General features: G+C 40.5%; 1 protein-coding gene across 1 annotated transcript in view; it reads right to left on the bottom strand.

Moving 5' to 3' along the window:
- RPL32 (ribosomal protein L32) overlaps window positions 1-27044 on the bottom strand; it is a 50037-nt gene that overhangs the window by 19331 nt on the left and 3662 nt on the right. Inside the window, exons 2-3 of the mRNA XM_044078633.1 lie at window positions 22653-22752; window positions 7258-7439 (exon numbers count right to left, since the gene is read on the bottom strand). Of these exons, the coding sequence (XP_043934568.1) occupies window positions 7258-7439; window positions 22653-22748 (278 nt within the window). The 5' untranslated portion in view covers window positions 22749-22752. The remainder of the gene's footprint in view (window positions 1-7257; window positions 7440-22652; window positions 22753-27044) is intronic.

Below are 27044 nucleotides of genomic sequence, written 5' to 3'. Positions count from 1 at the left end.
CACAGACATCGATGTTCTCCATACTGAGAAGGGCTTAGAGTGCGTGCATCTTGAGGTTGAGACTTCTGGCATTGAGCAGCATTTTTTTGTGTTCTAGGGTGGTAGGTTTAGAATTTGAGCCCTGCCTAAAAAAGGCACAATGGGGGTGGCAAGAGCCTTTGCCAAAATCCGGAAGCCCAGGGGCGACAGGTGCAAGCCACAGCGTGGCTTGTCCAGCATGTCATCCCAGGCAGACAGACATTGGATCCCCTTTGAATGACACCATAGTTTAAGCCAATTATTAAAGCTGATCATCTTGTCTTCGTATTGTGGCATAATTCTTGGTGAAGGTAGGATACTGCTCAAGGTCAGGGTCATACCTGCCTGGGCTACATAATCAGAGAGCTCCTCTATGTCTCTTTTCATGTAGTCCAGGGAGGTACGTCTCAGGTCGTTCACACCAGCATGGACAATGACTGAGTCATACTTGTACCTGCAGTTGAGTGACCTGAGTGCTTGCGTTATGTGGCGGATTCTAGCGCCCGATAGGCAGCATACTGTGACCTTCTCCTTACTCGATCTGGTGAGCGGGACGTCAGTGTGTCTGACTATGGAGTCACCTATGACGAGTGTGTCTGGCATTGTGTTTGGCCTTAAGGGCTGTGACTGTTTGGCACACTGACTCTGTGGTCTATGTGTTGCATGTGTTGAGCCCTGTGGCGGCAGTTGTTTGGGTGTCTGCTTTGGTGGCCTCTGCTGTTTTGGTAGGTTTTTGATCAGAGCCTCCGAGTATGTCTTTGTGTGTTTATGTGTATGATTTGAAGTTGTGATAGTGCTATGCGAGACTGGGTTTGTGGTGTGTGTGTGGTTACCTTCTCCTCCTGTCTGGTCTTGCCAGTCCTATGTTGAGAGAGCTCAGCCTCCAGTTTGACTATATATTTGCATCTCTCGCATGTATTTGTGTTTTGTGGGAGAAGGAGAGGGTTGTCAGTGTACATGAGGCAATTGTAACATTGCCTGAGTGGCAAGTCCTTACCTTGCTTTTTCTCTTTACATGTACCCATTCAGCAGTATGTTGGCTACACCAAGAATGTGTATATTTACAATCGTGTGTCTCTACATGGTAAAACAACTGCTTCTGAATGGTGTACACATGTACATACATCAGCTTTGTTAGGACTCAGGTTATGGAAATTATATATTTTTTTCATATTTTGGTAAATAACTTTGCAAGGGAGCATGTCAGCATGCCACGTAATACCTCATTTTGAAGACAGTGTTACTCCTTACAACATGGTAAAAGAACCGTCTGTGCACTGTACACATGTACAGATACAGTTTTAGCCTTGTAGGATTATAAAAATTATACATTTACAATACTTATTATGCCCATATCGTTGCAAGGGAGCATGGTGATCACACAAATGATGCATCATTTTGAAGCAGACATTCAGATGCACAACTTCTACACTGGTATGAAGGCTCAACTTCTACACTGATATGTAGGCTCTGTCTGTTACAGGTGATGACATACTATGCTTTATCAATTATGAGAAATACATTAATCATATTTCTGTGACTATCTCAATAAAGGAGCATCACACAGTAATGGTTAAGGTATCATGTTAAAGCTGACATTCATACTAAAATTAAATTCAAATTTTATGAGTCTGCATGGTACATTAACCAAGATATGGTGCTTTGCTTTTCCAAAAAGGTAAAAAATATGCACAATATCAACATTCCTTGCCAAATATTTAATAATGACTTTGATATGCACTATCAACATTTACACTGTTGGAAAGGTCAGTCTGCTGAACAACTTTCACGTTTACATTTTTAGCTTAGCTCTCATAGTTAAAAGAGTTATGAACATTTGTTTTCTGTATGGTATTACAAATTAATTTTCTGAAAATGAACTCAGGCTGCACTGTTGTTCCTATGGTGGAATTAAGCAGGCAGCTTTTCTGAGCTGCTCCGGAGTGAATGAGTTACACCAGAAAGTTGAAAGAGATGGAAGAAACTGCCCAAAAGGCCAATAAACCACAAATCTGGGCCAGGAACCACTCCTCTTGTGGTAGATAGGTTACGGCTTACCACTCCCACTAAAAAGCTAGAAGGCTTCCCTCCAACACAGAAAGGCTTGGGGGGGGGGGGGCGCTCAGGAGCTTACAAACAGTCCTGTATATAGCAAATGTGCATCTGGATTAGACTCGTTACAGGAAAGGGGGGCAACAAGCTTAGAATTTTTTTTTAGTAAAGTGGAAAAGGAGAAAGCTGGAACCAAAGTTAATTCAAGATTAAGAATCTAAGTGGGTTGGCCTTCACAAATGTTCTCCGTTAGATAGAATGAACTAATGACACTAGACTGGGATGAGTGTCCCAGATCAAATATGCAGTATGGGCGGGCAACTGCAAAGCCACCAAGTACAAGAACAAGACAACAATAGGGGGGAGGGAGACTATTACTCAGCTATTTAAGGAAATGTAAAGTTACCAATAATTCTAGGTTAAACTTACCTCAATGGTACCCTCCTTCTCTGACCATAAAGACAGTTAATATTCTGATGGACAAATTCTCTTCCAATTTCCCTCCACGTTACCCCCCCCCCCAATCTCCATCACATCTGTAACACATTATTGCCATTCTGCATCAAGCCTTTCCAGCACTTTCCAAAACTAAAAATTTCAGTTACACGGGCCATTAAAGTATTTCTGCATGCCAGTGGAGAAGCACAAAGTCCGACCAAGGAAAATCCTTCCATTAACTCTTTAAAAAAAGGAAACCCTCTTCACTGGCTATACCCCTGCACTCTGCAGAGCAGGCACAGTGGACCCACTGTATAAAGGTGTTTTCTCTACTGGTTCTTGGATTTACAGGCCTAACAGAGATATAGGTGACCTTTTATCCCTACATACATACCAATTTGGCTTTGTATAAGCCAGATTACGCTTTCTAAATGTTTCTTCAAAACGGTTAGAGATACCATGGATAAAGTGCTCGGTACACACTGCCTACCTGATCTTCAAGGTCTTCACTCTCCCTCACTGATGGGAATACTGACAAACCCAACTCAACATTAATGTATATGTGGTTCACTGAACAGGTTACCAGAGAACCGTACACTCATTAAGGCCATGGGTATTTGGTCTAGACAGAACATAATCAGTGATGTCCTAAACAGCCCCGTCCAGAGTGTCCTAATCTTTCACATATAGTTTGTTGACATGACAATATACCAAAGGACTATGGATAACCTAGTTCAGATGATAGCTGCAAACTGGTGTGGTCACCAAGTTCCACTCTGACACTCGTGTCTTGTCAACAAGGGCTAGGCTGGACCAAACATATCTGAAGTGTCACTGGCTTACCCTCAATGTCAAGAAATGCAGCATAGTTTCCTTTACTAGTAAAGCACCAGCGCCACATAGTGAACTGACAACAGTACACTTAATCTGACCCAGATATCGGGGCTTGGGTACCCATGTTAAACTGTTTGACCAGCACTTCCCTGTTAAAATGAGAAAATTCTTCTGTCTTGCACAACTTATTCTTTGTGGTACTACCTCAAAGTCTAAAGAACTTGGTATCATCATTTCTCCCTTATCAGGAGAAAAACTGAATACAATACCCATCTTCGGAGGCACTACACTAAGCAGCTCAACCTACTCTATCTCAAATATTCCTTTACCAAAAAACAATGCAGGTCTTAGTTCTCAAAACACTCAAAGCCCCAACTACTCTTCTAGTCCGTATCATGCCGGGTTCTGAAGACAAGGATTTGCTTCCTCAGGATTTTAGGGATCATGTAAAGAACCCACCAGGAAAATCTAATGTACCCTTTGTTCAGGGTTTGTGACCCACAAGTGGTAGAGTGCCACATCTGGACTTGCCACTACCACAATGTGTGTTCCTCTGTTGATTGTAGGAAAACAGGTTATCACCTTTCCTAGAGGGTTGGAGAAGTTGCTGCCACAGGGTCCTCATTTGCTAGTGTTCCCTTTCTCACGCGATGCATGGCGAGGTGATCAGTCTAAGATTGAGGATGAAATACATCCAAGTGCCTTTAGTAGAAATGCCCTTATTACAGGATTGCTTTGCTGTGTGCACAGGAAGCAACTCAAAACTTTGATCTTTTGTGGAAGGGGGAAAAAAAAATCAATTTGTCCTGGCATGAAGGACCATTCTTAAGAGGGTCTTCCTGCAGAAATTTTGACACAGAAAACAGAGTGCCAAACTGGTCAGATAACAGAACAGTGTTGTCAGGTGCCCTCATGGTTATAGTTATTCCTGGGTAAGGACCTTACTATGTAGCTGCCCAGTAATGGCTAAATATGTAGCCACACTAAACATCTAATCAAATACCACAGAAGCAGCAGACAGACAAAAGGACAAGAACTGAAAATGCTGCATTCTCTGCAAATGATCTCAACAACTGCCCAGGTCTTAAGCACTGGGACACAAAGGGAAAAACATGTTCATGTCCAGTGTGAACATACATATCTGCAGGGCTCCTGCATTAAAGTTCATCAGGACAGAGAATTTGTTTAAGACTGAAGTCCAGGGTCAGTCCTCCTAATCCATTCTCCCTAGACAACAGTAAAAGTCTGAAGTAAAATTCTGACCCTGGTTTGTCTGGCTTGCTAGGGTAACGACTCCACAACAGTGCAGGACAGCAGACAGCATATGGTTTAGGACAGGATTTACTGACATTTCCCGACACTCTTATGAAAGGTCCAGTAGCAAGATAGTGAGAATGACAGATCAAGAAGTTTGTTACTTTGACTTAGTAGCATGCATGCTTCAACATGTGGTGTCTAATTCACACTTACTGGAAGTTAACAGATTTCATAATTTGGACACACACCTCCAAGTCCAAGCACGTTTGAAATTTTCACACCTGCCCCTTGCTTTACAGAGCTGACAAGAGTCACTAAAGACCTAAACAGGCCAATTAACATATGTTTCGCAAGTGTTACACAGAGCAGATATTACGGCACACATGGGTCTAACACAGGGTTAGACATTCTGCAACCATAACATCATCTTGATATCCATACAACAGGAGACTGAAGGCATGTTATCAGAGATAGATGTCAGAAGTGCCCCCCCCCCCCAAAAAAAAACAAACTACTTCAAAACACTGAACATTTTACATACTGTGCGGTGCTCGTCTTGTGTTGTGCTAAACAAATTATATGGCAACACAGAGAACACTAATGTACATGAACCTCAGCTCCATCGTCTACTGCTTTAGGCAGGTATCCCAGGTTTACTCTAGGCCTTTTCTTTCCCCACCAAAATTTCGTTACTGCTTTGTCTTCTGTATCAAAGTTTTCCTCAAGTGGTGGTGTAAAATAGGCATGTCCTGTGTACAATCAATGGAATGAGAACGCTTTTGTCACTTGCACTTTGCTGTCCTCCTCTGTTTGCAACATTTGCCTGGTCTCTTTCCACATCTTTCTAGTAGCTTGATCTAGCTCACTTTTAATCCAAGACATTTGAGGTAGATAGCAAAGATATTTGATGAAGATACCATGCATCTGACAGTTTGCCCAGACAAGATGAAGGTAATCATGCTGACCCCACACTAAACATGTTTTTTTTTTTTTTTTCTCATCAGTACATTTCTTATCATTGCTTCATATGTATATCAATTTGTCCCATGACAACCGCAACACTTTCACTCTGCACAGTCTATCATTTGCACCTTAACTTCAGGCTCTGAACAATCCTGTCTTAGTACGTCTTTAGATTGCACTTCTCAGAACTTAAAGCGTGAATGTGGGGAAGAAATCCAACAGTGCTATATATCAGAGTATACTCCCTATTCCAAACGTATAACAATTTCAGTTTAGTATACACAAGCTGCAGAAGTGTAAGGATGGGTGGGGATGGTGAAGCCCACATCCAGCGATCTTCAAAATCTGCTGACATGGCAATTTATGCCTCCAAGCAGATGATGGTTCAATATGAACAGTGTGTATCTGCATAGGGAACCAAATCTGGAATCCGAACAGCCCAAGCTTGTTGTTCACTGACAGAAGCATGCATGCTCAAACTACCTTTGAACTTTCTGCCACCTGTCTTCATGTTTTTTTTTTTTTTTTAATCAAGAATGTTAATGCAACATTATTCGGAAGCTGTTAAGACCGACTGGGCATTTATTCATTTTATTTAGAATTTTTCACGCCAGTACAGCCCCAGCTACTTTCAAACACGTTACAGTTCAAGCTGGCATTTCATCTAACCACTTTAAGTATATCTAAACATTTTACATCTTGGTCTTGAGTTTTTTTTTTAAGTATACCAGCATGGTTATCTAAACGTTTTCCTTTACTGTCAGTGTGTGTGCATGCAATTTCAAATTTAGAAGAACAAAGATCCATTCAATCTTTGATAGGGCACTTTTTTAAATTCAGGTGCAGAGGGACACTACTTGGCAACCAGACAGAAAAAATCCTGGATGGAGCACTGATCCATCACAAGACATACAGACAAATGCTGCATACATGTCTAAGGGTAATCCAGACACATCAATTCATTTAACTGCGCATTTTACGGATGTGGGAGGAAACCAGAGCATCCAGCAAAAGCAAGGACATGAAGACACAGTACAGAAGGCATTTCAACCATGAACCAAAATGGAGAAAAGTGCCATGAGGCAGCAAAGGTAATCCTTGAAGGAGGAAGCAGTGGTCGACAAAAAATATACTTCTGAGATGCAGAACTTAAGCTTTGAGCACACTTTTTTTTTAGAGTAAAATTCACTCTAGCCTCGGGGGGGGGGGGGGGCTATGCATATTACTTCTCATTTTCAGTTTTTTCTAACACCATTACAAAGATACAAAGAAAACATTTCACGTATCTCCTTTCTACTTTCCTCAGGTCATGCCTTAAGCTAGCCTAGAAAAAATATACAAAAAACTTCACTCTCCCTAGCTGTGTATAGGAAAACAGATACTGCATCATGCAATTGATTCTACAGAATTCGGTTTTATTCCTCTCTGCAGTAGTGTAGTCTGTTTAATCCCCTAAGCAGGAAACACCTGGGAAGTGGGAGATGTATGCCTCCTTTACTCTAAGACCAGAGTCTCCGTTATCCTACCATGATGTAACCACCATGTACTGCCACCACACACCATGTATTTGTTGGCAGTACACTGCTAAATTTAAATAAAAATCAGTCTGAGGAAAAGAATCCATATGGTATATAGTTACACTGCAATATGAAAAATACAAAATCAATCATACACGTTAAATATGATTATTCTTACCGGTTGCTCATCAGCAGAACTTCCAGTTCACGGACATTGTGCACAAGAAATTTCTTAAAACCCGTGGGCAACATATGTTTAGTCTTTTTACTGCTACCATAACCAATATTTGGCATTAGGATCTGACCCTTGAATCTCCTGCGTGCTCGGTTGTCAATACCTCTTGGTTTACGCCAATTACGCTACAGTGGGAGAAAATAATCATTTTTAACATATTTATAAACAAAGATCCATTGAACAAAGCTTAAAAATGAATGTAAATATTCCACCAAGTCATACAATCATTCATTAGAGACTATCCTGGAACTAAATGGGCAGAATGCAAAAAGACTAATCCTAGATAGGATGAGAGTCTACTGCAAAGTTTGCATGTTAAGGAGTGAGCACACACACACACACACACACACACACACACACACACACACACACACACACACACACACACACACACACGGGTAAGTTGGAGGATCAGCAATTCACCCACAGTTCATGTTTGAGGAAACCACAGAAATCTGCAAAACTAGATGCAGACAAAGTGAGGAGAGAAACTTCACACAGAAGGAACCCAAGCTGGAAAAAACACACTAAGAGTATGAAATGTTACTGCACTCCAGTCTTTGCCCATCCCATCAAAAACTACGTCGCCAGCAATCTGGAAGAGATACAACACATTTAAAAAAGTTACTAAAACAAGTGTAAAGTATGCACTTACTATGACAACAGATTCTGGATGACCAGGTCGATCCTTTTAAAAACAGCAGGGCTAATTCCTTCAGGTATTAGGACAACTCTGAATCTGAGCATTTCCCAGGTTACCAACTCCCACCCTTTACCCATAATTTACCACTTATCTTTGGATTTCTTGTATGTTGCTGAAAGCAGTAAAAGTAAACAAGACCTCTAAACCAAGTCAGGAGAAGACAGCAACAGAAGGAGTATATTAAAGAAAAAGACCTATTCAATCAGACCTACTGCCATGACGATAGTGTTCTTTCATAGCTGCTAGGAAAACCACTCTCTTCAATAAGAGTCCCTACATAACCTTTCTAGGTAGTCTGCATTACGGACACTGCTTCTGATCATTGCAGACCTTGATGTAGACACAAATATCACATTTAGCTTACAATGTCTTGTGAAAAGAATTCAGTGAAGCTCACAAAGCTGCTGCACAAACACCCAGGGATTAATTTAGAAAAATTCTTGACTAGCTACTGTTGTAGAAGAATGTGCCCTACACATTCAAGAGGCAATGGTTTTAATTTTACCTTTTATAGCAAATTTAAGGCAATCACGGTCAATCATCTCACTAAGGCCACTTTAGATGCCTCACATCCAAATTTCGTTTCAGGGAAAGAAAGAAAAACATCTGAAGAGCTGAAAACCTTTAACAGCTTTGGTTCGGTCCATAAAGTCTGACTTGTCTATGTACACCCATACAATGCAAAAAGTAATTCTGTACTAGAGTAGCTGGGGAAAAGAGAACTAGTAAAAGGTCTACGCTGACTGAGATTAGATTCAGAGGCTACTTTACACATGCAGAAATGAATGGCATGCAATGTGCACCCTACAATCAAGAAAGGCTAGGAAAAGAGGACATGCTGAGGTGGCCTGCAGTGTAAAAATTATTTCGGGCTGATGTGAAAGCTCCAAGAAGAGAATTAATCATAAAAACACCAATTTGGTGAAGAGCGAGCATCCCCAGCACAAAAACAAGAGATCACATGGTAAAAAAGGATCCTTTAAAAGTATGCAGTGTCTTTCTGAACAAGTCCTTCATTTCAAAGCCACCTGTAAATAAATTCACTCTCTATGCCCCACTAAGGTTACAACCTCTTGCGATGCTGAAAACTGGACCAAAGCCACACTCCCAATGCACTGCGACTCCACCCGGCCCAACCCACCCCCACCAACATCCATTCCTATTTTATGATGCAATAAATATGCCATTAGGACAGAACGTCCATTTTTACATACTTTTAAGTTGAGTTACTGTTTTTTTTTTTTTTTTTTTTTTGTAGAGTATCTCAGACTTCACATCGCTTTAGTGCCGATTTTTTTGTGAAAACGAAAGACAAAGGTTGCTTTTTAACAAAATCCAGCAGTCTGTCCCTACAACAAACTTCGATATTCTGTTTAGAACAGTTCTTTTTGGACTACTGGAGAATCATTTGTATTTCCTGAGAGTCTGGAGAGGGAGAGAGAGAAAATCATTTGCATTTCCTGAGAGTCTGGAGAGAAAAAAAAAAAAAAACGAGAGAGATTGGTGGCAAGCCTTGCAAGAGAGACATTGGTGGCAAGCCTTGCCCCCCATCCAGTCAAATCACTGCTAGATGATCAGCCCCTTCTGTACTTCAGACAGCTGTATTAAATTTTCACTGACTACTGCTAACCACAATAGCAGTCACATAGGCAGTCGCCAATGTTTGTTTATACAGTTAGTTAATGTCTTCACCCCCTGGAATGGGACATGCAACCCGCATCACTGTGGGGGCCACAACACCTTCCTAATGCAACCGTGTGCTTCAACTTGCCTGCAATGAAGGCTACAGCTCAGAGACTTTGGGGATCTGATTGCATGTCTCTATCCAGAACACATGCAGTCACCACCCATTCTCCCAGGGACTGTGGGACACCCATCCCCACCAAGCCAGATTCAGCAGCCACTTCAGCAACCAATCAAGTATGTGTCATACTTCGGGCTTTACCTCTATACACTAAACAGAACTGGCTAATAAGTTTTTTTTTTCCTATGATACTTTTGCCCTTGTGCCTGCTGACCACCATGCCCCCTTCCCACAAAAAAAAAAGACATCCCATTCATTCCCTTACTTAGGAACTTCACCTAGGATCAGGGTGAGACCTATCCAGTGTACGCAATCACTCAGGCATAAGGATGCTTTGCATATCTGCAATAGCTTGACCCCACTGTTAACTGGGTGGAAGTGATAAAAGATGCACATTTCCAGAGGCCACAAAATGCAATCCCCATGCAGTTGCAGTCTTCCACACATGCATGTTAAAAGCTACTACCAGACTGTGGCCAAGTAAACCCAACTCCTGCCCTAGATCACATACTTACCACCATTACATCTCAATGGGCAGAAGCATCTGTGGTGACCGCCACTAGTGAGGTGGGAATCTGAAAAGGGGTGCCTTGGGTCAAACTGGGCAGGCACAACCATCATGCCAGACATGGCTTGCAGAATTCCAGATATCTGATATTTACGACCAACAAACTCCCGAGTGTACACTGCAGTACTCAATGTTAGTATCTAGCAAAAAGTGTACCACAAGCGATACCACTGCCAGTCCCAATGTTATGTAGCATGTATGGGTTGTGATACATTTTCACAGTAATCTGCAAGACCAGGTTCTAGACACGTGGGGTTCTTTCAAAGGGCAGACTTGATTCAGACTGTAGCATATGAATGTCAACTGTGAAAGCATCAACACAAACTTTCAGCATTCGATGCAATCCAAAAGCTTAAAAATTGCCAGATTTCTGAGCCAAGACTAGACAGCCCAGGGAAAAGTAGCATGAAGCCAGTAGCCCAGGTCGGGGAACACATCTGTCCCCTTGCAGCTGCTGGTTCACTGCAACTACCAAACATGCACTTAATGCACACCCTGGGGTCTGTGGTGAGAACAAATGGACAACTCCTGAACTGATTGCAAGTGCCTTCCACCCAGATATGCAGATGCATCCACATAATCAGGGAGTTCAGAAGGAAAGCATGTCTGAGGTCCAAACAGTTTTGACACCAGCTATGAAAGTTTGTCCTCTTTCCTCATATTCTTCAAGTTTAAAGATTCCACTGTCTTGCATAAAAGATAAAAGTGCATTGATATCTACACAAAAATCTAGAAGTTGGAGCCAAGCACTAACATATCTTGTTGGAACTGAAATCACATGTGCAAGATATTTACTGCGTTGGAAGGAAACTGTAGAGGAAAAACACAGTGCACTGTGCGAACTGTAGCTTAAAAAACGAGGGCTGCTGCTTCAACGACAGACTCAGGCTTGAGAATTTCTAACTAGCAGTTCCAATACCTATGGACAGAGCATCTTATCTGTTTTTTTGGGTACAGACACCATGCATATTAGTTGTCCCACCCTGTATAGATAGCTAGCTAGATTCATAATCATTATTTCGGATACGAGTACCACTCAAGACAGTCAGGTGGCTTGAAAGAACCCCCCCAACACACACACATTCCTAAAAATCTTCCCAAATCTGAGATCATCAAAGAAAATACAGCAGAGTCCATATCCTCCTCAGACAATGGATGTGGGGGAGTCAACAGAAGAGTTTATGTGCTTCCTCCTGCAGGTATGCTTTTTTTGTTTAACCTCAGAAGTTACTAGCCCAAGGAAGAAGCAGTGATGGCTTGATGTTGTGATACAACACTGGAAAGGTCCTTGGGACCCTCTGTCTTGCAGCTTAACAAGAGGGACAGCCACAAGCTAAGCAAGAAGGTGATCAACCATCAGACTCAGACTTCTAACTTTGGCAGTTAACAAAAGGTGGTCAATGCAGAGGCATTTACAACATCTGACACCAATACCAACAGTACATGCTCTAACTGGAAGGCCAAACCCACTGAGACTGGCATCGATGTGGGCTCTGATGTGCCAACCGTCAAAAAGCCCACTGAAATTAGCAGACTTGTCTCAGAAAGCATTTTACATTAGCTGTGCTGTCAACAGCCAAATCAGAGATTACGACTGTAGCAGACTGACAACTCTCCATTTGTGGACATCTGTATTAACTGGAAAAATGCTAGCATTGTCTGTAAAACTGATTATGCGACAGCCTGGAAAACCTGAAGGCCTACAAGTGTCTGTCTGCCTGTGTGTCTGTCTGCTGGCCTCATCTGCCATGGAAGCTATTGGAGAGGAGGCCAAAACACATTCAATTAAATAAATAAAATTGCTTGCAAAAGAGTAACAAAATTCAGGCTCATGCTAGGGGGAAGGTCTTGCAGCTCAGGCATACTTCTGTAAGATTTATCAACCAAACTGATCCAATTTCCAAAAGACATACTCTACACAGCTTGTATGTTTACAGTTGAGAACGCTTCCTTTGTTCTTTGTTTTGTGTAGTAACTGTAATGTAATATAAATCAGTTCTGAGCTTGATAGCCCCTCTTCTGACAAATCCTTTGGCCCTAAAGATGTAGTGGACTTGGTCAAAAATTATTTTTCAAAAGTTCAACTTATTCCTGGATTTGAAAACGGTGGCGAGTAAAACCTTAAACACTGCATTTGTGAATACAATGCTCTTCCTCTAAACAGAAGTACTGAGGGAATTTTACACCCTAGTCTGCAGTTCTAAATATTATACTCCAATTGCAACAACAGAAGAACGCACAGTTAAACTAGAAGTTTTAACTGAAAACGTGCGTTACTTGCCGTAGTACAGGAATAAGACACATGGAACAGAAGGCCGCAGGAGGTATATTATGGTAAAGACTTGGCAACCCGAGAAAGCTAAAGATGCCAAGACGTCCCAATGCCTTATTAAATGAGAACAGACCTTGTACCACAGCTGGTGTTGGTAAAATGAAGCATTTAGAGTACAGGTTAAAAAGGATATATGCGAAGAGACTTAAGAGGGAATACAAAAACTGAAGCACTGGAAGCTCTTGCCTCTGTATATGTTTTAGCCCCTTTAGTTCACATATATTTTTATCAACCAGAAGAGACGTTATAGAAACTAACAGAGTTGAATGACTTTACTTTGGAGGGGAGGAGGTCAAGAGCAAGTGGAATAACTGGATAATGAACTAGTAATATAAAAAACACTGGTGATACCAACATAAAACCGAGACTTTTATTGAATTATAACATACAACTGACTAAGCGCTTTCACCCATATAGGGCATCTTCAGAGTCAGTTTATCACATCTAAACACACACCCTTTAAATAAGCATTTCAATTATCACTCAGTTCAGGTAAAAAATCATTGCTGTTAAGTCTCTCCTCAAGCTTTAAGGTATAACTCTTGACTGTCATTACTATGATGTTACACAGATTTTTTTTGTATAGAGACACCCTATACCAAATAAGTAATGAACATGTCAGTTTTCCAACTGTTGTTACAACATCTGAACCATACATAAATGTTACAGAAAGTAGATGCTAAATATCATATATAAAAATAATATGAAAAAATATGTAATATATACTTGTGAGTAATATGAAAAATAAAATACAAAAGATAATGCACCTGTATACAATCATAACTCATACGCCCGACTAAAAAGTGTAAATTCCACTGCGTCTATAAATACATGCTGCCTTATGTTTCAATATACATGCTCGAGATAAGGTGTCATTAATGCCAGATACATTGCTTGCATCTAACCGTATTTGCCACAGGCATTCCCTGACTTCCAAAATGTTTTGTTATAATCACCACCAAAATCTCTAGTGTATAATCTATCTATAACAAAAAAATTTAATTTTTTTTTTTAAATTAGTACAATCTTTACTGTGATTATATAATGAATTAGTTGATTTCTTACTTTTGATGTCCCTGTTATGTTCCATAATTCTTTGTCTCCGCTTTCTAGTGGTCATCCCAATATAGAATGCTGGACAAGATAAACAAGTAGCCACATATATAACCATTTTAGCGTTACAATTACAATAACCAGGACTCCTCAGAGACCTTTTGTAGTTGCCCACTAGAACATAGGGACCATCATTGATATATTTACATGCCTTAAAGTTACCACATTTAGCCATCCTAGCAGGCCTTTGATTAGTGGGCACAGATGTTCTTTCCAAGTATTCTTTAATATTCACACCCCTACCATTAATAAATAGGGGTTATTGGATTCTAACTTCCCATTTTTAATATACAATCGTAAATCCCAGTAGTCAATAGTATCCCTATCAGCCTTGTTGGTGAATTTCAAGAATGCTGTGGTGTTACTCAAGTATTCTATAAACTCATCCAACTCATTACAGGTGCCTTTTATAATCCAAGTTATTTAGGAAGAAGACATATAGTAATAAATTGTTACACCAAGATAGTTGCCACCCTTACTATGTTAAGAACGTGGCAAAAGGCCAGATGATTAGGGTGTCACGTATAGTGAGTGAGGACACTAGATTTTTGGAAGAACTGGAGGTGTTAATTGATTTGTTTGTCAGAGGTTATCCTATGGATTTACTGACCACAATCAAACAGGATATCATTGGAAGAAGGGGCACAAATTTTAGACCTATCTTGTTGGATAGTGGAAGGGAAGTAGAGAACAGTCATGTCCATAAACACAAAGTTAAGAATGTTCACACCGGTATGGTTTTACAACACAATACTACAGCTGTTTAAGTTAAAAATATTATTCAAATCAATATGGCAAAGTTACACTTCCTATGGAGATGCAATAAACTTTAGGAAAATATCCCCTATTTACTAATGGTAGGGGTTTGAATATTAAAGAATACTTGAAACGAACATCTGTGCCCACTAATCAAAGGCCTGCTAGGATGGCTAAATGTGGTAACTGTAAGGAATGTAAATATATCAATGATGGTCCCTATGTTCTAGTTGGCAACTACAAAAGGTCTCTGAGGAGTCCTGGTTATTGTAATTGTAACACTAAAATGGTTATATATGTGGCTACTTGTTTATCTTGTCCAGCATTCTATACTGGGATGACCACTAGAAAGCTGAGACAAAGAATTATGGAACATAACAGGGACATCAAAAATAAGAAATCAACTAATTCATTATATAATCACAGTAAAGATTGTACTAATTTCAAAAAAAATTAAATTTCTTTATAGATAGATTATACACTAGAGATTTTGGTGGGGATTATAAAACCATTTTGGAAGTCAGGAAATGCCTGTGGCAAATACGATTAGATGCAAACAATGTACCTGGCATTAATGACACCTTATCTCTAGCATGTATACTGAAACATAAGGCAGCATGTATTTAACAGACACAATGGAATTTACACTTTTTAGTCAGGTGTATGGGTTATAATTGTATACAGGTGCATTATCTTTTGTATTTTATTTTTCATATTGCTCGCAAGTATATATTACATATTTTTTATATATACATATTTTTTTACATATGATATTTAGCATCTACATTGTGTTTAATATTTTTATGTATGGTTCAGAAGTTGTAACAGTTGGAAAACGGACATGTTCATTACTTATTTGGTATAGGGTGAGTCTATACAAAAAAATCTGTATAACATCATAGTAATGGCAGTCAAGGGTTAAACCTTAAAGCTTAAGGAGAGACTTAACAGCAGTGATTACCTGAATTGAGTGTTAACTGTAATGCTTATTTAAAGGGTGTGTGTTTAGATGTGACAAACTGACTCTGAAGATGCCCTATGTGGGTGAAAACGCTTCGTCAGTTGTATGTTACAGTTCAATAAAAGTCTCCATTTTATCTTGGTATCACCAGTGTTTTATATAGCAAGTGGAATAAGTTGATCCTTGCAAAAGGACAAGGAGGTTTAGGATTACCTGATATGAATGGATATTTTAGTGCTATACAGTTAAGACTCTTATACTTAATACAAACAGAAATCTACAAGGGAAGATTATGAAGCAGGTGGGTAATTCAAGAAAAAAGGAAAAAGAAAGACTTTGGATGCAGACCTTTAAAGAGAAGCACAGTCATACAAATTACTATATTCATAAAGTAGCACAAAGTATACTGAGAATTAATCCAGCAGGGGAATGGAGAAAGATTCTGCCAATAAGGATGACTGCAGTTAGGGGTAGAGAGAGCGGGGTGGAATTTACTGTAGAAAGCTGGCGAAGGAACCACGGTATTGGGAACACAATTTTAGAGGGAAAGGTAATAGAATGGAAGAGGCCAAGAAGACATTTGGACTGCAGGCTAGAGATTGCATTCCCTACCAGGCAATGACTATCAGAGTAAAGACAGAGAGAAAGAATAGGGGAATCGTAGGTTCACATGTGTCTGCTAGGCTGATGGCCCCAGAGCCTTTACAAGCCTAGCCCATAGAAGTGCCCTGGCATTGTGCCGCCCGACGTTAGTTCCCAGTGTTTCTATCAAGTAGAGCCACTGTAGTGATCCCAGGGTGAACGTTCTATTTCCTAAAGGAAAGACCTGCACTGGTTAAGTTTTTAGTTGAATCTAGAAGAGAAGCTGCCGTTTAAAAAGGAATAATTAGTAGGTCATATAAAATATTGCACACTAGCTACAGGAATCAGAAGAGAGACGAGATAAACAATTCACAAAGAAACAATGCAAGGACATATGTATGGCTTCAAATATGTAACAAAATCTAAACGATTTAAGATTTTGGCATGGAAGTGTTTGCTTAGGTACTTCAATATTCCAAGCATACTCCAAGAGACTTTTTAGTCAGGTAGATGGAAAACAAGGAAAAATGGGTACCTGGGAATGGTCCCCCTTTGAATTATCAAATGTACAGAAGGTTGACTCGTAGAACAGGGAGACGACAACATGGACAGTTTATAATACAACAGCAAACTCCCAGAATGGTGAATTTTGGCTCTGGGAAAACTAACCACTTTGTCACAACTGACTGTTGCCCTTTCCTCCACTATAGTGGAATCTCAGAGATGTTATATTTAGGTAGGGGAGTATGGTGGGCACAGCGGCCCACATGGGGGTGGGGGGAAGCCCCCACTAAAGATGGATTTTACTTGTGTACAATTTTATTTTTTCCTACTATGGAGATTTAATTATGTTATTTTTCCGGGAAACTAACCACTTGGCCACCACTGAGGAAAATAACAATTAGATAATTAAAACTCCATAGCAGAACAAGTAAAATTACACAGAAATATAACCCACCAGAGTGGGAGGCTTCACCCCCCCCCACCTAAATATAACAACTTTGAGATTGCACTATAGTGGAGGAAAGGACAAAGTTAGTCAGTGGTGGCCAAGTGGTTAGTTTCCCAGAAGCGACCTTCTCCGTTCAGGGAGTTCACTATTATAAACTGTTGATGTATCTTGCTGTTCTGCGAGTTGACACACCGTACATTCGATAATTCAAAGGGGAACCCTGGGAACATATGTTCTCAGTGTGATGACTTGGCAGACTTTACATACTGGGTGAGCAAATGAGTGTTACAAAGGGAATGACTTTTTTTTAGCTGAGACATAGGACCTGAGCTGCCTATACAAGTAAGGCCTGGTTAACTTTAATTTTGCTGGCTGCCCAAAAAATAAAACCTACTAGAAAATGGAAATCAACATCTAAACCAGTCCCATCTGAACTGGTGAATATAACAGATTCAAGTCAACAGGAAGTTGGAGCTTTAAAAAAAAGGGTAAGGGTAAATTATACAGAAAAAAAATGGAGAAGAATGCATGCTGAACATTTTTGGAGGAGAAATGAGGTTTAAAAGAAAACAGGAATTGAACAATTTACATAATGTTGGACTAACTATACTGTATAGAACAATATACATGTTGTACAATGTTTAAAAATGTGAACTTGTTAATTTTCTATAGAATTAATCCAACTATATTAAATCTGCCTTTGTCCCAAGTGATAATTCAAAAAAGGTGTTAAAAAATTCTCTCAAGCTGCATCACTTACAGTATGTATCTATGAAATTATCTAGTGGATACCATGTAATTCCCAAATCACTTTACTGGCCATATTAAGTCAATATGAAGAAATGGAATATACGAATTAATAACAAGCAATTATCTCCAGTGTAATGAATTCTACAAGGACAGTGTATCGTTCTGTCTCCAACCAAGACTTTAAACTGTACCCCCCAGAATTAGTAGTTCACCAGTTGTGAAACTAGGAATATAAACATGAACACATGCTTAACCGGTGACAGACCCCACTGCAGTTCATTCAAGATTAACACTACTGGTGAAATTTAGTTCCCCAATCAGCCCTTTCACAAACTGCTTGCTGCTAACTGGTAATTTACTTGGTTAAAGAAAGTAGCTTTAAGGAATTCTCTTATTTACTATTAGCTGTAAGCAATATTTTTACAATGACAGACTCTTTGGGTGTCTTACTGAAGAAATTTGCCAAAAGTACTGCATAAATAAAATCCATAAGACGTCTGATCAAGTATTTCATTTATCCCCAAACTGAACAGTAAAGAATGCTCTGGTCTTGCTGTAACTGTAATCAGTACCTTTTGTAATTATCAATTTCCTTAACAGCATTCACATTACAAGACATTCTTCTGCCCCCATGGACCATAATACCAAAGTTCAAAAAAGGTTCATATTTCTTTAAACGGTAACCCTATGTTCTGCAGACACACAATACCTTACTTAGCTCTCGCTCTACCATTGCAAAACGAATTCAGACTTTAAGCTAATCGGTTATGGAGACAATACAACCCTAATGCCTACTCTAATTTTGTACACATATTTGTTTCCCCACTCTGTTGCAACTCTTTCACCCTACTGAATATGCCTACACAATCTACAGATCACATTCCATCTACCCTGAATCAATCTTCTTGTGAAACCTCAAAAAGGCTAATTGTCACAATTTTCTCTTATCTTTAGCCATAATGCTCTGCTTAAAAAACAAAGATAATATTTTAACCCACTGCTCTCCCCGTAACCACAACAGAACAATATTCTACAACATTCACTATAATACAATGTCGCTTTGTATTAAAAAACATATTTGAGAATTTAGCAAGCTTTAAATTCTTCACTTTTTACATTTGCTCAGAACATTCATTTTTACTTTGAGGAGGAAAAGAAAAAAATTCACTTCTGAACTATATAAAAACCTATACCACCTTGACAAAAGGTCTGCCAACAAACTCATCCCATGGTGTTAAACTGCTTGAAAAAACAAGACAATTTTCTCCCCACCCAGCATCCGTCTCTCATCTACACTAGAGACACTAACATCCTTATGTCAGTCTACCAGTGCACAGCCACTTACAAAGATGACACATTTTATACTGATCACCGTCAAAGTGCTTCACCAGTTCAGCTCCTCCACAGGCAGCAAGCCTTTACCCAGTCTCCTCTGCTCCCAAGACTGCAAAAGCTTTTGGCAGCACTGCATACATCAAGTAACATGTGCCAGGAACTCAATCACAATCTATTATAATCGTTGATTTGATAATTAAACTTTACTGCTATAAATTTTTTCACCAACAAGTTCCTGTGCAGATACCCCAACCGTCTTGCACAAATGCACCCACTAGCCATAAATTCCTGTCCAAAATTTACCTTTAGAGGCATAAACTTGTTATATACCATGTAGCTCCTACATACAGATGACCAGAAGGGGGAAAAAAAGGCAAAACCACGAGCTCTAGAAAATGCCTCGCTCTATTTTAACATTTAGCAGACAACTGATTTACACCCTCAAGTCCCACATAACTGCAACTGAAGACATCACAACATGAAGAAAAGCCCAGAACATGCTGCAATAACATGATTTGATACAAACATCCCAGCATACTCTCCTGCTTCTCCAAGGGACAAATGTGCTAACCCCCCCACCACCACATAAAAAGTCACACAGTACCCAGTCAAGCAACGCCAATCATTCAAGCAAGGGCAGCACACTGGTTAGAACTGCAGTATCAGGCACAAGATTATTTGGTTCAATTCACAATTAGGAGCATCTTCTGCGTGGAATCTGTATGTCCTCCACTGGATTTTTATCAGAGACTTCAATTTCTTTCCACACAATAAACACCTGCTCACTTGTTACCTGGATAAATTCACTAGGCAGAAGCCTCTTTTCAGGGGAAACATGACAGCACCATCTCAAGTGTCCTACACAACAGACAAATGCAGACATAATAAAAACCTAGACTTACAGAAAGTAAACAGTTCAGTCTTAACTCCCCTATGCTAAACTGCCAGTGTTCTCATTTACTTCAATCGGGCTAGTTTTTTATTTCATTATGCACGACACCACAATAAAGTCTCAGGAGGACACCCAAGTTGGTATTCATGACTGCTAGGGAAACTTGGACAAGACAAAAGAAATGTCATTAAATTATACACTTAAGAAAATTGTACCTCTGGTTCTGATACATCACCTATATAACTTAGTGAAAATGTCTGTGCTGCTGCTAAGGAAAACAGAAGCTATGAGACAGAAGAAAAAAAAAGGATTACTGGGGCTTATGGTTTTCAAAAAGTATTTTGTGGACTTTTTGCAGAAATAAGCAGTGACTTCTACATGGCTCCTTATGCTAAGGTGTAAAACAATGCTTGTGCCTTGAGACTGGTAAAACTTGGATTAAAAAAAGAATAAAAAAGAATACAGTAGTCAGAGGTACAGGATTTCACACAAGGTTAACAATGGAAGCCTGAACATAATATGTAGACATTACTAAAATTAATTCTACTATAAATTATCAAAGTTACAAGGTGAAACAGTCACAGCACACCCAAACAAACACCAAGCTATGAAAAAAGTATAACTTCAAAAGTTCAGCAAAAAAGTATTTTCTGCAAGGGAAGAGCCCCTACACCCCTCCAAAACCTACCAATCTTGAGAATGAACACCAGCAGGGAAAAATAAAGAACATCCTTATTTTAATGTGAATGAAATACAAGGGAAAATATTTTAACGAGACATCCATCCATCCTCAACCCCCTTCTCCCCATTTTGCACATGGGGTTGGGGTGTCATTTCAACATTGACAATCTTAAACCAAGGTTTACACTGCCGGGTGGCTAGCCCTGTCTCCGTATTTCTTCAGTTACCATTACGCGTACACACACACACCTACCTACCGCCAATTTAGACTGGCCATTCCACCTACTGCATGTCTTTGGAAAGTGGGAGGAACAGGAGTACCCTGAGGAAACCCACACGACCGTGAGGAGAACATGCAGACTCCACACAGAAGGCACCCCAGCAGAGAATCAAACCATAGAACCTCTTGCTGTGAGGCTACAAAGCTAACCACTGCACTACCATGGCCACAGCACTGAAAAAATGTGTCTGACGAAATAAAGATCTGCAATTACGTGGAGGGCATACTCCTTTATAAAACAGGTATACTAGATTTAGTCCTTCACTTTAAGGAAGGTAGTATATTTTGCTCAGGCTTACCCATTGCCAGAAAAGGTGGAAACTGACTGGATAGGGTTAAACACTTTATAATCTGAGGTTCAAGACTTAAAGAGAAGTTGAAGCATACTTTACTAACGACAATGAAGGAGAACTAAATATGGTACAAGCAATGACTTACTTAATTAGTTACATTAGAAGACAATAGTGAAAGCAGTGGCAGGACAAAAGGAATAGGTTACAAAAACTGTCCTACTCTCATTCACTTGTTACTACCTACCATGGATACATCCCTTAATTAGGGACCAGAATGAAGTTGGTCATTACTACATGTAAACATTTTTGATTTGGTTAGGCTCAGCAATTTAGAATTCCTTTACACATATGCAAGAAAGCCTTCTGAAAATTTCAGGGACAGTGTTTTTTCACTTGAGATATTAGATTATACCTCCTTCACAGATAATGAGTTCAGTCACCAGTCTGAACTCAATGATAGAATTATACATCTGATACTTTACCGTGCCACAAGACAAACTGCAATAGGACTGGCTACTAAACATGATTAACAATGACTGGGAGTTATCCATGTCGTTTTCTTTATTCTATACACAGATGTAATGCCACTATTGTCAGATGAAATTCATGCTCCATCATGAGGGGATTTCAAAAACTGACCTTGCCAAAGAATGCATGCATTCTAGCACAACTAACAGGTAAGGGGAAGAAATGTAGCAGCAGCTCAGTGTGGCCCATCATTGAAATGCATCTACTGGGCTTACAAGGGAAGGGCGATGGCTGCAAGCAACATCAAAAAAACTGTGAACCTATGACAGGATGATGGATACCATCCTTTGTACCAGTCACCTCCCCACTCTTGCATCTTTCAATGTCATGGCTTGATGGTCACTGGCAGTGGGGAGGTGAAAGGAACCAAAAGTTACCAATTTGACGTAAATGCTACTTCCTCCCACCCCTGCCATCTCCAATGTTTCTCTTACACAACTGAGGGGAAGAAAAAATACTCGAGATTTTTTTTAAACAAGCATGTCACGGTTACAAAGAATTCTGGTGTTTCTGCTACTAATGCAGAATGTTTCACTAGCACACAAAGAAAACTGAACTCCTACATTTTTACGAAAAAAAAATATATATCTGAAGAGATATGTCCCTTATGGACAAAGTCTAAAAACTGTCAAAACCCCACGTGCAAATCATCGATATGAACAATTAAGGCAAACTGTATGATAAATTCTCTTCTAGTATTGTGACAGAATTTAACATTCCAACAATTATACTTTTACTGACTAACTAAAAAATTCAAACTAAGTATCAGTTTGAGTTACACTGCTAATCCAGACTAAAGGTAGCTTACCTTGATTTTAACATAGCGATCAGACTGGTGGCGTATGAACTTCTTTACTCGTTTTTTAACGATCTTGTGCTTCACTAATGGTCGAAGCGCAGCCATTATGCTTTAAATACAAAAAGGCAAGCAATTAGAAAATTTCTTTGTGGTTTAACAATAGTCATGACAACCAACGACTCAAAACTGCACGTCATCCTACTGTGCAAATTAGCAGGGCATTTTTCTAAACTTTTATAAAGTACTTCACTTATTTTCAAGACCTTCGATACTTTTAAAATGCACATTTTAGTAAACACCTCACCACACAAATTCATACAGGACAAACCTTTTCCCTATCATTTGTATGCAATCTATCCATGCCAGCTAGCAAAACCATAAAACTAAGCAGGAAGTGACCCTGTACTGTGGCATCTATCAAAGAATGGATGTTAAAGTTCTACAACTCCAGACCCAGCAAACAGACTTAAATGTAAATTCAGACTAGAAGACAACTGCGGTGGTGGTACTGCGGTAGCACAGTCGCCTCACAGTAAGACGTTGTCCTGTTAGATTCTCAGCTAGAGCGTCTTCTGTGTGGAGAAATGCGTGAATGGGCATACCTTCGTTGAAGGTTGTGCGTAAGGGCCGACAACTCGGCTAAAAATCTACTGCCAATCATTAGCAGACCGGAATTCCGCTGTGGCGACCTCTAACCGGAAAAAGCCGAAAGACACAACAACAAGACTAGAAGACAAATACAAGGCTAGCCAATCTACTTCAAGGAAGTCCAAATGCAGAACATCAGTGGCCAAGAAACTTCTAAGGTGACCACGCATTAACATTTTTGTTACCCGTGCAGCCTTCTCAATACAGAAGCTACATGATTAAAAAATAATATGCTAGCTTGATGCTATGTCAAAAATCAGGGTATTCCCAAAGGGAATAATAATGCAAGACTGGTTCAGAGAATACTACATACTGATAACTCTGGTCCTAGCAATGCTGGGGATGAGGAAACGTTGTACATAAGCATTTTTGATGCAGTGCAGGTTCAGCGAAAACAATCAGTCAAAAACTGGCAGCCCAAGATTATTAACAGTTCTGGAGCAGACAGCTCTTGGCAAGAAACCACAGTGGCCAGCTATTCTTATACTGAATAATGCCTGCAGAAAAAAAAAAAAAAAAAAAAACACACACACACTACTAAATCAGGATAAACAGACCTATCAGCAATACAAAGAATGACCCACTTAACAAAAGGAAGCATCTCCACAAAACAAAGTTAGGGTCCCTCAGTTTAAAAGTATGGAAGGGAACCAGAATAACCTGTCCTTGATAGTGCTACTTTGGGGTCAAACAAGAAACCATGTTTGCTGCTTTAACCCAAGAGCCAAGCAATTCCAAAGCAAGTATGGAGCAGTATATGGTCAGCTTGTTTGAAGAAGCTCATTTCAGAACCATTTAAGGAGTACAACATCCAGCATCTACAAGTACTAGGATTAGCTGCCTTCGTAAGCCATTTTAAGCCAAGCCAATTTGCCTTTTTATACACAAAAAGTATATCCTGTTTGGTTAAAGGCTGAGCTTACCCATACCATGGTCAAAAAATATACATTACCAGTAATAAGAATAAGTGGGATCATGCCGCAGGTAATTTCAAGGGGACCCAAGCATGGGATAAAGCATTTAGGAGCTGCCTCTGTCCATTTAGTAATACATGGGGCAGCCCTGGGGTAAATTTTCTGTTTCCCATCCAAAGATCCAAGTTGTGCTTGGATATGGATGGGGAGTCTGTTCCAGAGCAGCGGTATCCTCTGCGAGATACACCTGTCCCTACAAACCATTCCATTAATGTTGTAGAAGAGGTTTAGATCCCTAGACCAAGTACTTCTGATGCCACCTGATTTGCTTCTTTTTTTCTTTCGGCTGTTCCCATTAGGGGTCACCACATCGGATCATCTGTTTCCATTTCTTCCTGTCCTCTGCATCTTGCTCCGTCACACCAACCACCTGCATGTCCTCCTCTCACCACATCCATAAACCTTATCTTGGGCCTTCCTCTTTTCCTCTTACCTGGCAACTTTATCCTTAGCATCCTTTTCCCCCAATATACCCAACATCCCTCCTCAGCACATGTCCAAACCAAAGCAATCGTGCCTCTCTGGCTTAGTCTCCAAACCGTCCAACCTGGTCTGACCCCCTAATATACTTACTCCTAATCTTGTCTACCCTCGTCACACCCAGTGCAAATCATTAACGCTGCCACATCCAGCTCTGACTCCTGCCTTTTTGTCAATACCACTGTAGCTGGTCTCACTACCCTCTTGTAGACCTTCCCCTTCACTCTTACTGGTACCAGTCTGCCACAAATCACTCCTGACACGCTTCTCCACCCACTCCACCCTGCCTGTACTCTCTTCACCTCTCCCACACTCGCCATTACTCTGAACTGTTCATCCCAAGTATTTAAACTCATCCACCTTCAACTCTACTCCCTGCATCCTCACCATTCCTCTATCCTCCCCTCTCATTCACACACATATATTCTATCTTAGTCCTGCTGACCTTCACTCTTCCTCTCCTCCCTAGAGCATATCTCCACCTCTCCAGGGTCTCCTCAACCTGTTCCCTACTCTACTACATATTACAAAGTCATCTGCAAACATTATAGCCCACGGGAACTCCTGCCTGATCTCGTCTGTCACCACTGCAAATAAGAAAGGGCTCAGAGCTGATGCATGATGTAATCCCACCTCCACCTTAAATGCAAATGTCACTCCCACTGCAGATCTCACCGCTGTCACACTACCCTTGTACATATCCTGTACCACTCTTCCATACTTCTCTGTCACTCCCAACTTCCTCATACAATACCACAACTCCTCTCTAGGCACCCTGTCATATGCTTTCTCTAAGTCCACAAAGACACAATGCAACCCCTTCTGACCTTCTCTGTACTTCTCCATCAACACTCTCAGAGCAAACATCGCATCTGTAGTGCTCTTTCCTGGCATGAAACCATACTGCTGATCACTAACCATCACCTCCATTCTTAACCTAGCTTCCACTACTCTTTCCATACTTTCATGTTGTGACTGATCAATTTTATCCCTCTGTAGTTACTACAGCGCTGCAATCACCCTTAGTCTTAAAAATCAGTACCACAACACTTTAGCCACTCCCTCAGGCATCTGCTCACTGTCCAAGATTTCATTAAACAAACAATCTGGTTAAAAATTCCACTGCCATTTTTCCTAAACACCTCCAAGCTTCCACAGGTATGTCACCTGGACCAACTGCCTTTCCATTCTTCATAGCTATCCTTACTTCCTCCTTGCTAATCCATTGCACTTCCTGATTCACTATCCTCACATTATCCAATAGCCCCTCAAAGTACTCTTTCCATCTGTTCAACACACTCTCCTCGCTTGTGCGAGTACGTTTCCCTCATTATCCTTTATCACACTTACCTGCTGCACATCTTTCCTAGCTCAGTCCCTCTGTCTAGCCAATCAGTACAGGTCCTTTTCTCCCTTCTTAGGTGTCTATCCTATCATACAACTCTCCATACGCCCTATCTTAGCCGTTGCCACCTCTCTCTGCCATGCACCTCATCTCCTCATACTCCTGTCTACTTTCTTCAGCTCTCTGACAATCCCACTTCTTCGCCAACCTCTCTGTATAACCTCCTGTACTTCCTCATTCTACCACCAGGTCTCCTTGTCCCCCTTCCTCTGTCCAGATGTCACACCAAGCACCTTTCTAGCAGTCTCCCTTAATAGCTCTGCTGTAGCTACCCAGCTGTTCGGCAACTCTTCACTGCCACCCAGTGCCTGTCTTAACTCTTCTCTGAACTCCACCTCACAAATCACCCTTTCAAAATTTCCACCATTTAATCCTTGGTGCTGCCCTCACACTCCTCCTCCTCTTCTTGATCACCAATGTCATTCTACAGACCCTGCCTCTTCTTGATCACCAACGTCATTCTACAGACCACCATTCTATGCTGCCCAACTACACTTTCCCCATCACCACTTTACAGTCTCCAATCTCCTTCAAAGTAGCCCTCCTGCACAGGATATAATACACGTGTGCATCTTCTTCCACGCTAGTATGTCCCTCCCTCTTGTTAAAATACATATTCACCACAGCCATGTCCATCCTTTTTGCAAAATCCACTACCACCTGGCCTTCTGCATTCCTTTCCTTAACACCATACCTACCCATCACTTCCTCATCCCCTCTGTTCCCTTCATGTGCAGTAAATGCACCAGTATCAGATGGTTGGTATACTAGACACAGGGCACCTCTTGGCAGTCTGCACAATACAAGTACAGTGACAGGGTTTTGACTGGGTCAGTGAGGCATTATACTCAATGCCTGGTTAACGAGGGCTGTGCTTAGTGCCGATTTGCAGAA

This window comes from Protopterus annectens, chromosome 7.part1 (genome assembly GCF_019279795.1).
Source record: "Protopterus annectens isolate FY-2018-M chromosome 7.part1, PAN1.0, whole genome shotgun sequence".
Classification (NCBI taxonomy): domain Eukaryota; kingdom Metazoa; phylum Chordata; order Ceratodontiformes; family Protopteridae; genus Protopterus; species Protopterus annectens.
Note: the sequence above shows the minus strand (reverse complement) of the source record. Positions and strands in the feature narration are given on the sequence as shown.